Source organism: Rattus norvegicus, chromosome 2, assembly GCF_021556685.1.
Source record: "Rattus norvegicus strain SHRSP/BbbUtx chromosome 2, alternate assembly SHRSP_T2T, whole genome shotgun sequence".
NCBI lineage: Eukaryota > Metazoa > Chordata > Mammalia > Rodentia > Muridae > Rattus > Rattus norvegicus.
In genome coordinates, this window is record NC_141535.1 from 111,846,492 (window position 1) to 111,861,364 (window position 14,873).

At 45.6% G+C, this 14,873-nt stretch overlaps 1 protein-coding gene across 5 annotated transcripts in view; it reads right to left on the reverse strand.

Annotated features, from left to right (window-relative positions):
- Positions 1-14,873, reverse strand: part of Fndc3b (fibronectin type III domain containing 3B) — a 298,000-nt gene that overhangs the window by 199,215 nt on the left and 83,912 nt on the right. For all 5 annotated transcript variants that reach the window (XM_087618967.1, XM_087618981.1, XM_087618979.1 and 2 more), the window contains 1 exon segment: positions 7,222-7,297. In XM_087618967.1, the coding sequence (XP_087475093.1) occupies positions 7,222-7,297 (76 nt within the window).

Sequence of the window (14,873 nt, forward strand, 5' to 3'; positions counted from 1 at the left end):
CACCTCCTTTAGTCACACAGCAGTCCTCAGGATAGATGATATCCTAGTTCTTGGGGATGGAAACTGAGGGTGGAGTGTGAACTGATACACTGTGCAGCCTGTAACAGAGACTAATTTCCTTTTTATACATTTTATTTTCCACTACATGCATGCACACACACACACACACACACACACACACACACACACACACACACGAGCACACATGTAGGTATATGAGATGAGAATGCCCTCTTCTCAGAAGCTGGGGTTATAAATTGTGGACCACTTGACATGGGTGCTGGAAAGGCAGCAAGGCCCCTTAACTGCTGAGCCATCTCTCCAGACGCCCATGCAAAGGTTTCTTTAGAAAGAACATCTTATGTCTATATGGGTGTGGTACCTGCCAACAATAAATCTGATGGCCTATGGCGTAGGCAGGAAATAGGAGGTGAGACAGCCGGGAGGAGCAGGACTTCTGGAGAGTGCCGGGCATGAGAAGATTCATCCAGGAAGATGTGATGAGACAGACACACGGTGCCTGAGCACAGGATGTCCTAAAAGCCTGTGTGGAGATGCCTGTCCAGGCTTTGTGTGTGACTAAACAGCTACGGCTGGGGAAAAAAGAATAAAAGAAAAAGAAAAAGAAAAGCAACACCCAAGGCTTGGGCTACAGGGAAGCTCACTTTGCATGTGGACAACAGTGAGCTCTTTGTGCTCCATGCAAGCCTATAGCTGTGCTGTGTGCCATTCCCATGATGGTCCTCTGAAAGGCTTCAACAGGTGCCATCATTAGCAAGCCTATTGGAGGCTGGAACTCCAACTGATCTCCACAGTAGGACAGCAAGTCACTCAACAGCAAATCATACAGTTACTTTAAGAATGCAATTAACAGTGTTTACATGATGATGACAATGACTGTAATGACGATTGATCCATAATCATGACACACTGATTTAGCATTTACAAGGGATTCTCTCACAATCACAGTCACAGTCACTGGCCCCAGGTTAAAACAATACATACTGGCTGTCTCTACTGGAAGGGGACTGAGCATCTGCTGGGGAAGGTGTCAGGCACTGACTGAACCCAGCCCTGACAGAGATGCTCAGTCCCATGTGACTAAGGCAATGTACACAGCCATGCCTGTCGTGTCTCTATGTCAGTACCTTGCTAGAGGCCCTGTGTCTCAGTGTCTTGTGTCTCAGTGTCTGGCTGCAAGGCAGTAAGCAGCTTACTCTGCAGGAGTGCTCAGTCGGGTCAGCACATGGGGGACACAAGCAGCTGTGCATCGTGCAGTCCATGTTTGGAGAAAAGGCCACATCAAGTATAACGCAAGCTACGGAGCTGGCATACTTCAGCATGTACATCCCTTTTCTCTAGCTCATGAGAGCACACAAATCTAAGAATGGAGAAGTTCAAAAGCAACTAGAAGAGCACACACACACACACACACACACACACACACACACAGAGAGAGACACAGACACATGTGTGGGCACGCAAACAAAATCGTTTTGTTGGGAAGCTACCATTTAAGTCCCATGAGCTGTGAAGACACAGCTGAGTGGTATTTACCCACCTCACACGAGGCATGTGTCTGGGACCCAACTTACTCCAGATTCCCCTAAAAGCCCAGTCACTGGCTTGGGTCATTCAAAGAGATGGCAAGGCATGGGGCTAGCCTGGGCAAATGAACTAGCCGTCCTGATGCCAAGCTCTTCACACCACAGAATCACTTCAGCCGATCAGAAACCTCTTACAAGTTGCAAAGCAGCTTCTTGTGCAGACAAAGGAGCTCCCAAACCTAACCGTAGAGTCGTTCACAAAAAAGGAACACCATCAGGAAGTCGATTCCATACTCACCACAGTGAGATAGAGAAAAATATGAAGTTAACTCAGACTCCAGTAACTTCACTGACAAATCACCTAAGGGTGTTTACCCCCATCCAAATTTGGTTTCATTTGGGCCCAGGCAGTACTGGCTTTTGAAGCACTAAAGGCCGGGAGGTCCTCTTCCCCAGGTTTTAAGTAAGTCAGAGAACAATTTCTTGTTAAAGCCTGGTTTACACTGAAGAAGTTGACACTATAGTCTCCCTCAGCCTGTAAACCCAGCTATGACGCTGTTCACACCAAGAGGCAACCTAATATCCCTGGAACCTGCATGAAGTTGTTGAAAAGAGATAGCCTCTGATTCTGTCCGTCCATACCTAACAAACACAACGGAAAGGACAAATGCTTTTGAAGAAACAGTAGGTTCTGCAAGCTGAGCCACAGGCTGGGGGAGGGGACAATGAGGAAATTCAGTGTGGATGCCTCCCTCTCAATGGTGTCATTCACAGCGCCCATCAATGACTCTGTTCCCACCCTCTGCTGTGGAGAATGGCAGAATCAGGGAGGGCTGAGGAGGAGAGAAGGGAAGGTGCTGTAAGGGAATCAACGCTCAGTGTCTCCACGTTACTCTATGGTTACTTCTCGTGTTTCCTGCCACAGGCCACACAGGCCACTGTCATTTCAAGGTCTGGAGCCACTTCACAAGTTAGCAGAGTAATGCCATTGTGAAGAGACTGCAATTACTCTGGACAAAATCATCAGCAATGGAGCACCTTTAGACAGTGTCTTTAATGAAGTAATGGTGCTTTCTAAGCAATTTAGTCTGCTTTGCCTCAAACTGTCATGATAGTTACCTATTTTTTTCAGGCCTTAAAACATGAAAAGTTTCATCATAAATAGAGGATTATTATGATAGTCCTTCAAAATTTAAAGATGTTTCACTGGGAATGTTGGTCAATGGCAGAGTGCCTGTGTAAAACACTAGGTGTGGGGGCGGGGGGGGAGGGAGCAGGAGAGAGGAGAATGAACATGCACAGGAGCAAGTCAGGAAAAGGAAGAAGTGACTAAGTGCTTCTGTAAAGCAACCAATGGGCTTTGAGTATCCGTGTGATGTAAGGTTTCTGAGAGCGTTGAAAGCATGTTAACTCGTCATAATTAAACTCTCACTAGAATAGTAAAATCTTAAGGAATCCCACTTGGCATAGCACAAGCTAGCCATGAGTCCACACAGAAGCCACACTGTACTGTGGGAGCAGGGTGGAGGGCGCTGTTCCCGTCTCTGCTGACTTCCTAGTCTAATCTTAGCACTAGGAAAAGCTTTGCCTTCCAAACCAGCCCTGCTGTGCTCCCTCTACCTGCTCCTCACTAGCCCAGAGCAAAGGTGGACCAACTGGCAGTGGCCCAGAAGGCTGGCTCTAGGAACAGACAGACCTCAGGCCTTCCAGGAAGTGGAGTGTTTGTTTTGGCAGGAGGATTCTGCAGAGAGCAGAGAAACGGCCCAGATAAAGAGATGGCATGTGTGCACAGGAAGGAAGGCTACCCTGCCAGCGTGTCGGCTCAGACAGGAACACGAAAATAACGAGATGCACGCTGCCCTCTATTAATTCCTGCCTGGAAGTGAAGGCCAGAATCCATATTGATTTCCAAGACCCTTTCCCCTGACAGTTGTTATACAATTTTGTCTGGCCAAAGAAGAAAAACTCTTCGGTCTCTGGTGTAACGGGTACAGTATGGTCCAAGAGACGAACTGCTGTGCCCTTTGGTGGCCTGCTTCAACACTTATGATTCATATTTCACGGAAAACATTGAGAAACAGTCCATCAGAACTGAATCTGCTTTCACAGCGTGTTGTATGTTTCCTGTGTTTTTCTCCCTTCGTTATCACCAAGGACATTCCCATAAAAACAAAATCCTCGTCCCTCAAAGCAACCATATTCTTTAACATTAATCTACACTCCCCTTCCAAGCCGCTACTTGATGACATTATAGTGAGTTTCTTTTTTCAGTTATGCCATAATGACGGTCAGAGAAAGCTATGTGGCAAATCACTTCAAGTGCAAACAAGAGGGCGGACCTCAGTATGAGAGCCAGTACGCAACCCTAAGCTTTCCTCACTAGCAAGCATGGAGGCATAAATCAGCTCAATCCCGGGATCCACACTGAAAGGCGATGCACCTGTATTTCCAATGCTGGGGGACGGAGACTGTGGATCCCGGGCCACTGCAGAGACAGCCTCGCCTCGGCACTGGGGAAAGGTAGAGACCTGCAGAATGATACCCACACTTGTCCCATTGCCTCTGTCAGCACACACGGTCATACACAGCCACAAGTATCCGTGAGCACCCATGTGAACATGCAAACATGCAAACATTCATGCATGTGCACCACACACACACAAACATGCATGCACATGCCTACACTCACAGGTGAAGGGAAAACTGTCCCTCTTGGCCCTGTACCTTTCCTTTCCCAACAATGAGAATGAAGTCCCAACTCGGAAGCTAAGTCTAACTGTGACATTGAACAAAAACAGTTTAAGTTGTAAGTCAGTATTTCTGCTTCCCACTATCTCTTGTCCTGAATCAACAGGTGCATCACAGTTCCACTGGCAAGGTGAGGGTCTCCAGCCGTGCCAAGAAGCAATGCTTCTGGCCTTGTCACCTGAGGCCCCGAGTCCTCCTGGATAACTCTTGTAACGTGTGTGCGTGACAGAAAACCACAGGGCATGATGATGAAGAAGTCGGGCTACGCAATCCACCTCACCAGGGATGAAAAGCAGTCTTTGCTGCTCTCAGGCCACGAGCTTTCAGAACATGAAGCAATCATCAGAAGCCTCAGCTTCCTCATGTGTCTGTCGCACTCACTAAAGGAGAACACATTCAATACAGCCCAAGAGTGGAATAAACGATACAGCAACAGGGATGAAATCACGATTAATGGAAGGAAGCCACAAGACCCTGTGCCTGAAGTTGCCATGGACAGCCAGTCCCACATTCTATGGGACTGTACTCAACACATGACCAACAGAGCCCAGAGCACTCCGCTGAAGGCTGCTGAATTTCATGCTGGAGGGACCTGCCTGAGCTGGTCTTAGTTCTTAACTTGCCTTCTCCATTTCTAGGGTCACCCCGCTGCTCTGCCCTCTCTAAAACCCCAGCCCAGAAGGTGGTTCCTGGTCCCTCTCCCATTCCATATGGTGCCACTGCAATTACCTGGGCCAGGGACCACCATGCCCCAAATGAAGATAATTGCAGAATCTAGGACTCCAGAAAAGAACGAAGAATAGGAAGGCTGGGGCAGCCAAACATCCTTCTGCTTTACTCGGGGGCAATTTCACATCGCTGGGAGGATGTTAGTATCATCTATCACCAAGAATCACCACAAATAAACACTAAGGCCCCTTTGTGAACAGAGGATACACATGCAACACTGCTGTTGCATGCACAAGTGACATGGACTCAGACTCTCAAGAGTCAACTCCACCAATGTTTGCACATGTGTGCGCACAAACACTGCTCAGACACGCTCACATTCACACACACTGCTCTGACAGACACTACAAGGATCTGCAATCAGATTCCACCTCACCTTCTCAGTTGTGAGGTGGATGGACATGGTACCTGGGGCTTCATGGGCTCTACTGGCACCAGAGCCAGAGACTCAACCACTTTGTTATTGGAGATAGAATTCCACTGTAGCCCAGGCTGGCCTTGAATTCTTACTCACTGTGTGGCTGGGGATGACCTGAACCGCTGACCCTCCTGGCTCCACCTCCCTGCTACAATTCCGAACTGCTTTTCTTCCTGAACTGAAAAGCTCAGCTTCAATCGACAGAAGCAAGGCTTCAGCTAGATCCTCTAGTGTCATGTCTGAAGAGACTGACTCCAAGGTTTCCAACTAAGACTAGCTCCATTCACAACGGGACTAGAGACAAGATTCTATACTCCACATTATTTCCACATGTCTCTCTCTGTCTCTCTCTGTCTCTCTCTGTCTCTCTCTCTCTCTCTCTCTCTCTCTCTCTCTCTCTCTTTCTCTCTTTCTTGACCTGGAGTTTCATCCTACTTTTTGCCACAGAAGACTTAAGTCTATAGTACTAAAAATAATTCCAACAGCAATAGCTAGAGAAATACAGTCAGCAAAAAACATCACTTATAAAAGTATTAAATTATTCCAGTCTAACTCCAATTAAAATTCATTAGGCTTAAATCTTTAACATATGTTCATTTTTAAGTTGTAAATATTGTTCTTACAGATCCAAGGAAGTCATGAATGCAGAGCAGTCTGCTGCTTTCTCAACAATGAAATAGAAAACACTGTACAAGCCCAGTACAGCAAAGTAACAAGGACATGCATTCCTCTCACCTGATGGGTATTGGCAAACATGTCCAGGTTATATAAATAAGTCTTCTGATTGATTCCTGTCTGATCAGTAACCAAATCCTGACCGCCATCACAGCTCCATTTATTCTATGCCCCACAATCTCAATCCCTATACGAAGAGCTATCATGAAGAGGTATCATGCTATATCTTCCAACAGAACACTGCTGCCGACCAGGCGCAGGTCTGACGTCATCATCCCACGTGTCCACATGGCTGGGCAGAGCTGAGACAGCTCTCTCCAGAGTGACCACTGGAAGGAACGCCTCCCCTGCCAGGCAGGAGGGGATGGACTAGCCATGGTGCTTTATGAGGCCATTTGCAGGGTCTCACTCACACGTGGAGCTTGTTCAGGAACAAGAGTCTGGATTCGGTATTAGGGCAAGCCTTTTGCAGACCCTGGGAGAACATTTTACACGTGGAAAAGGCAAGAAACCTCAGGGACCACAGGGTAAACAGCAGTTGGCAGCTGCCTCCTGTATTCATGATGCTGACTCCCCTTCTGCAGTGGGGGAAGGACATACCTCTGACTCCCTCTCACCCTAAAGTTAGTCGCTGTAAAGGAGTCAGCTGCCACATAAGTCCACTACTACCTCTGTAGAGAGGCCACTTAACAAGGAAGCAAGGGGAACATTCTGCTAGAAGCCTTCCAAAACTAAATGTCACCAGCAGCCACCTGAGGGTGTCTGGATGTCCGTCTAGCTCTGTGAGAGGAGTGGGACAAAGCTGCTTTGACCTTTAGCTTTCTGAGTCCCAGAGCTCTTGTGTACGGCTAAGGCTCTCCTGGTCCATAGACGTGTTGTCCTAAGCCACCCAACAGAGGATAACTAAGAGGCATCCAGTACATAATGTGGCTCAAACTATCAGATGTAAAGAACCACCACATAGATTTGAGACCATAGGACAGAAAAATAAAGAGAAGATATATTTGCTTCTAGAAAATCACATGTAAACACAGGGGGAAAACTTCCTTCCATTATAATAAAGAAGAACCTTTCATTAGAAGGTTTGTCAGAAAATTTCCTTACCTTGGATGCACTGAAGTGTCCCATCCTCGGCTCTGATTGTAAAGGTCTCACCTGGGTTGACTTGGACAAGAATGACCTGTGAGAACAGAGAGTCCAGTTACATCAGGGCCCTGGGCATTCTGCTTGCTTTCTGAACCTTTCTGAACCCAGGTTCTGTACTGGGCAGGAAGCACATGACACCAAACCTTCTACCAGCACAAAATTTAGGGTATAAATCTTAACCCCACTCAAAATTTAGGAATATTCCTAGTGTACTGTCCCATGTTGTTTATATTTATAACTCTAAAACTTGATTATACTACACTTTCCCTGGGAAAACACAGTTTTCTTTTCTCTATCATGAGTTTAAACACAAGCTTAAATTAGAAAAACAACACACAAAACCTTTCCATGTGGAGAAAAGCTGCACAACACACAACCATTTGACCTGCTGCTACTGGAGATGTAAAGGGTTAAATAACAAGATAGGGCAGATTATAAAATTAAAATGGTTGGAAAAGAACAGCTGCATCAAAACCTTAAAGTATAATAAATGGCACAAAATAAACAAACCCACCAAGCACTCAAATGTTTCAGTAGACAACCTAGAATCAGAGTTTCCTCCACACAGACACACATATGTAACACTGGGACAGCTTCCGAAACAGAAGATGGGGGTGGGGTGGGAGTGCTGCAGTCTCTCCCTTCAACAGCTTCCCAGATCTAGTTCTAATCAAAGGATAACAAAAGGGGAAAAGATCACTGATTTAAAACTAGCTACGTAACTGTGGTTGAGTATCAGCAGGCCAACTCCAGCTCTGACCGACACACTTGTCAACCCTGCCAAGATGCTGCTGTCCTTCCGTCTCAGTTCTTGCAGGAGGCCTCCGCTATCACACTGAAACATCAAGCGAACTGCCCCTTCTCCCTTGAGATCTCTCCTCCACACCGTGCTCCTCCCATTAAGAGCTAGCATCTACTCTGTGCTCTACAACTCCCAACTGCAATGAGTTATCTACATTAATACCTGCCTTCGTGGTTGTCTCCTTCTTTAAGTGAGATGGTAACAGGATAAGATCTGGCTGGCTAAGCCCATGCCCCACAATACTTTTTATTGATGGCAGGAAAACCATCTCACAAGTTTCTTTAGCTCAAGAATTAAGATTTTGTAAGGCTGGAGACTGGAGCAATGGCTCAGTGTTTAAGAGAGCTTACTGCTCTTTTGGAGGACACAAGTTCAGTTTCCAACATCCACGTGGTGGTTCACAACCACCTGCAAATTCCAGTTCCAGGGGATCCAACACCCTTTCTGACCTCTGTGGACACATGTAATACAGTATACTCATGTGGGATCATACACGTAAACATAAACTGAAAACATAATAAATGTACAGGGTCCTCTGAGGTGCAGTTTAAATACCAACTTTTCACGTGCTTTGAAACGCTACTCAGATCAAAGTCATATCATTTATAAATCTTTAACTTGCACATATTTTGTTCGAATAGTAATTCACAGCAGGAGATGCTGGTGAGGCATGAATTTCTTTTAATTAAGAAATAAGTTAACTGGAAAAGCATCAGGCTCATCCCAGATGCTTCATATTATTTAAGGATAAATTGCTTTTCTCCACAGTAACAGTGTTGCTAGTCTTCCAGGTTTCCCATTCCAGTTCTCAGGGATGTGGTGGTGGTGTGCCATTTTGAAACTCAAAAGGAAATCCCTGTAGACCTCCAGAGCGATAAAAGCTTCTCCACTGCTTTTTTAGTCATCCCTTTAACAGGAAAGGTTTGAGTCAGCTTTGTTTTTACATAAACACACCTCACAGCTCTATTACACTACCTCCAGTGAAACAGCACTTCAATAAAGGAAGGAAGTGAGCCTGTGGGAGGCGGGACCACAAAGTGTAAGTGACAGCAAGGTGGAGGGAGGAATAGTAAGTGGGGAGAGGGCTGGGAGAGTGGAGCGAGGACAGACAGTAAGGGTGTTAAAGGTGTTAAAGGGAGTTGTGGGTCAGACCCTGTAAAACAAAATAAGCCACTGCCACAGCCCTTGCTTGCCCACCAGAACTTAATGGATAGGAGTCAACTGCTTTTCACAGCACACAGAGAAATCAAGTTGGTACGGACTCCAAGGCTTCCTTGATGCTGGCAAACTTCTGTAGCACCACAAGATGCAATCACCATCAGCCGCTAGAGAAGAGTGTCTCATTCAGAAGTCCTTTCCCTTGCCTGGGACTTTCCACAATACTGCTGGATCCCATTCCTAGGATCACCATTGGCAATTGTGTGGGAGAAGAGTTTATAAATTTAAATCGTCAAAGATATCTAGGACACAGAGTCCAGTGTCCACTGACTTTTTTCCCTGCCCTAATTCTGCAAGCATACATTATAAGCTTCTTCTTAGCAGTTTAAACATAAAGCAGATGGTTTTGATCCTATCATGATGATGCTAGAATTTATCTAAGGACTTAAAAGATAAAAGTATCATTTTCCTTTGAAAAAAATGCAATACATTTTTGAGACATCTATACATGTATACAATATGTACATTTGATCACAGTCAGGCCCCCCACTGTCCACTTCACCACCCCCCACCAATTAATCCTCTAAGTCTACTCTGTGCTGCCCAAATACCATCCATCCATTCACTGGAACATGGTCATCCTACCAGACCCATACACTTAAAGAAAACTGACTCTCCATGCCCTAGCTATGCAGAGAGACAACCTCAGCAGCCATGAGTACATTGGTGCAGTTCTGTCTTGACCAAAAGACACTGCTTCAGTCCAGTCCTCCATGACCTCTGCCCCCTCTTCTATGATGATCTCTAGGCCTAGGAGCAAAGGGAATGTGACAGATGTGCCACTATGGTTGAGCACTCCAAAGAGATTTATGCTCTAAATCCAGAACGGTTGTGAGTTCACTAACTGCCACCTACTACTGCACATAGAAACTTCTCTGGTGAGGTCTGAACACTAATCAAGAAAGATAAGAACTTAGAGGGCATTTTGATACTATGTTCACTGAGCAAAATATGTAAGTAGATTCTCCTCTGGGAAGCCTATCAGATGAGCATTCTTGGCCAGATTTCTAGTATCAGGCATGTGTTTCCTCCTGTGTTTACTCCTCTTTGACAACCCCAAATTCATATACTGTTTCCAACATAACTGTCAGCAGGGCCCTGAAAATACCACCCAGCAATATTATGGAAAGTCCCAGGCAAGAAAAGGGATTTCTGAATTGATGTCTCACTCTGCCTACCACACTGCTTGAAAAGAATCTGTGACAGTTTTCTGTAACCATTGACACCAGGACACAATTCAAAGAATGATCTGGAAGAAACAGCCTCTTCTGAAGTCTGTTTGGAAAGTCTGTGTGTAGTCCTCCCCCAAACATCCCTCAGCTTACAGAGTTCAGTGTCTAATCCCTTCTCTCTCACTTCTTCAGGAAGAAAGATGGTAGATAAATGGTTTTTAGGCATCATACCAGCACACCTCTCTTCAAATGTTTAGTTCATGTAATTTTACTGCTGCTGAGTTGCTATGGCAACCAGATTGTAATCTACCAAGCTACCTTAGAAAGGAGGCAAAGCTCTCGCCTCCTAATAGCAATCTCTCTTCTCACAAGAGCAAAAGTCACAGCTGGAACAGACTGTATTGATTTGCCATTGGGTATTTTTAGGAGAGGGCATTTTATTTTACTAAGAGACTGACCACTGTGCCATTGTCACTGTCAAGGACAAAGATAAAAATAAAGCTTTGATGCAGCAGCCCAGAGGCCAGTCGTGAAGGAGACACCAGCACCAGGCCTTGCATCTCATAGCCTGGAGAAGGTTGAGTCATCCTGACAGGTGAGGGAGGGGCACTGAACCTTCTGAAGCATGCTTGTCAGTCTCTGCCTCACCTTTCTCTTCCCATCACTGCCCTCCCCCAACATACCTTCAAAGAGTTCCCTTTAGATGCAAAATATAGGAGTAGATCTACCCCTGGGAAGCCTCTTAGCCTCACTGTTTTCTGTTCATTCATTGGCCATTTCCTGCTTTTCAATGTCAATATTAAACCAATTCATGCTGAGCTGTCTCTTCTCAAAGAGGGAAAAGGATCTTAATCACAGATTTCTCTTTCCCAGAGATGCCGACATAGAACCAAGCTGTCTGAGCAGGAAGCAGGAAGCAGGAACCTTCAAACCTCAGGCTACATGACTTCATGAGATCTGCTCCAATTGCAAAGGCCACTGAGTCAAGAAGTCTGAAGTAAGTGTGAGGCAGGTGAGCAAGGTAACGAGGGCACCTCTCCATTCCTGGAGACTCAGAACACTCAGAAATCAATGCTTCGCCCAAGGGACAGGCGAGGAAGGCCTGCAGCTCTTCCTTCATAGCTGCCCATCTAACTGCTTCTTACTCATGAGAGAGGAAGCAGGACAGGAAGAAGCTAAGACTAAGCCTAGAGGCAAATCTGTCCTAAAGGCAAGCTCCTGACATATGCCTCAAATAAAGAATATCATCAGAAGAAAGCAAACTGCTTTTGAGTTTAGGGATAACCAGGTCTCTACAGCAGCTTCAGGCTGGCCGAGGCTACATTGTGAGATGGTTTCTCAAAATTAATTTAATAAAAGAAATAAGAACATTAAGTCTACAGATGATGGTGGCTTAGCTCGTAAGGTGCATGTAAGCACAAGCACGTGAGTAGGTGCCTCAGAACTCAAGTGTATGAACAATTCTAGGTGTGCTTGTAAGCCCTACTCTAGTGAAATGGAACAAAGGGACTCCTGGCGCCTGCTGGTCAACCTGCCAATGAGCAGACTTGGCAAATCCCAGGCCAATGAGGGATGCTGTCTCCAAAAAAACAAAACAAAAAATAATAAAATAAAACAAGAAAATAAAAGAGTTAGGAGGTGGCCAGTGCAAGCTTTTCCCTATCTTACCACACCTCCTCCACCTTAGCCGTAACCTATATAAATCCCTGCAGAGAATCAGTCCATTAGAGAAGCTCCTCTGGGAGAGCAGTACTCACTAACTGATCAAAGATGAAACATTACCCCTGCGGCTTCCTGTGGGTTCCATTTAGTACCCAGAAGATCAAGAGCCACAGCAAGAGAGGAGAGCCCCTGTCACTTCTGCAGCTTTCTCCACTTACCACACTGTGAAACCCCAAGCAGTTACAGGAAGAAGTACTTTTCCCTCTGAGCCCACATTTCTAACTCCCAGTGGTTACCTTGGGGGAGAGAAGATACAGCCTGGAGACTCCAGAAGGGTTCCCTGTGAAGAAGACTCTCTGTAGCCACCACTTTCATTTGACTTTTTGGTGGCACTAAGGATCAAACCCAGGGTCTCACATAAACTAGGCAAGCACACTACCACTACACCATACTCTAGCACCATAAAAGCTAAAAGTAACCTTGGCTGCATAAAAGAACAGCAGCTGCTACTCCTGCAATTGTTTTATGATCACACACATGTGCTTGTATATGTGTGCCTGCACACACAGACACCTGTCTACACACATCTGTATACACATACCCGTGCATACATACACACCCATACACACACAGACCTCCCACAGCTGTACACATACACACCTGTACACACACATAACCCCACAGCTGCATACATATACCCATGCCCCCACACGTGTGCACACACACACCAGTACATATGCTCCTTCAACCTGAACACACATACACACCAGTACACACACATTCTCCTCCAACCTGTACACATGTACACACACACATACTCCCCAGCTATACACATACACAATGCCCCACACACCTGTACATACACACATGTACACAAACACACAAACACCTTTACATGCACACAGTTGTACACACACCACCCCCTTTAGATTCTCCAATTCATACCTATCCATACACACCTTTGACATACTCATCTCTCTGGCACAGAGCACAAGAGCTCTCAGGCAGAACTGAAATATACATATTTGTTTTCTGAGTCCAATCTCTTTTCTCCAAAAGCGAAGTGATGTTTGCCAACAATCAAAATTCACCTTTATGGTAAAAATGCTCTCCAGGGCTGGAGAGATGGCTCAGCAGTTAAGAGCACTGGCTGCTCTTCCAGAGGTCCTGAGTTCAATTCCCAGCAACCACGTAATGGCTCGCAACAACCTATTAATGAAATCTGATGGCCTCTTCTGGTGGCATACAGGTTACATGCAGATAGAACACTAATATACTTAAAAATTTTTAAATACTAGGGGCTGGGGATTTAGCTCAGTGGTAGAGCGCTTACCTAGGAAGCGCAAGGCCCTGGGTTCGGTCCCCAGCTCCGAAAAAAAGAACCAAAAAAAAAAAAAAAATTTTAAATACTAAAAAAAAAAAAAAAAAGGTTCCTGGATAAAGAAGCAATTAGGTAGACCAGAGACGTTACGGGAAAGAAGAGAACACCCATGGTCTTGCCCTGTCCACCTGTCCTCCATGCAGCCAGATTCCAAAGCTGGCAAAGGCTAAGAAGTCACCAGGTGGGGTCTCCAAACACTGACTCACATGGCTGTGCCATCAGCACAGCTGGCAGGACAAGCACTCTCAGTCCACTTCTTCCTGGACCTTAAGACTCGTTCCAAAGGTTCCCAGATACTTTAACACCTGATTTTCTTGGAAGACCTGAGGTTTACAGAGCAGTTGGAGCACCTGCTGCCCTTGCAGTGAAGGGGTTGGAATTCAGCTCCCAGCACACATGTTGGGTGGCTCTCCGCTACCTGTAAGCCCAGCTCTGGGGGACCAGATGCATTCTTCTGACCCCCACTGGCCACCATGGTAAAGATTACATTGTTAATCTGTAAAGTTAATTTAGTGTGATGAAGGATACCTTAGCAACATCTTTTCCCAGGTTTTTTTGTTTTCCTTACAGCAACTCTAAAATGTTAACTATTCATCAAACCCATATGGTATCCCAAGCAATACTTATTAACCTAATTTTAGAGACGGGACAACTGAAGCTTAAAGAACACCAGAGAAATTGGTCCAAAGTCACTTGACTACAGAGTGGCTGAGTTGTCGAGAACCCAGCTTGGGCTGAGCAAAATGTATGGCTTGTGCTCACCTCTACATCAGAGACGCATGAACTTCACGGTCCCTCTACATCCCCACTTCCCTGCTTGCTGTCTCTCTAACTCCGCCATCCGCTAAAGCAGCTGCCTCCCCACAGCGGCCACCTGAGTTCGTCTCAGGGTGCTGCCTCCTTCTGGCCTCCCACACCTGATGCTGCAGTTGGCAAATGTGCACCTGATGGCCCTTCTAGACTTGTTCCTCCTGGCTTATGCTCTAGGAAAACTAGCTTCAAAAGCTCTCAGCGATCAACCTAACCCTTCCCTCTGGCTAGCTCATAGCAGTCACCATGAGTGTCTGGACCTCCACTCCAGTGCAGACCCATAAGAACAGGTTTATCGGCAAATAAATCTAATTACAGAGAATCACCACACTACTTCTTCAGGTCCAAGATTAATCATATCTCTAGAAGACCTACTTTGATTTCAGAGTAATTTCATTTTAAATTATTTACGTGAATTTGCTTCCTTGTTTCTTGACATTATAATTTAGTCTTTATCGTATTATACATACTCAAGAAAGAATAAGGAATCCAAACTGCAGATAAGAAAAAGCATCTCCCAAGCTGAGGCTATACCTCACTAAAACGTTTGCTGTTCACACACAAA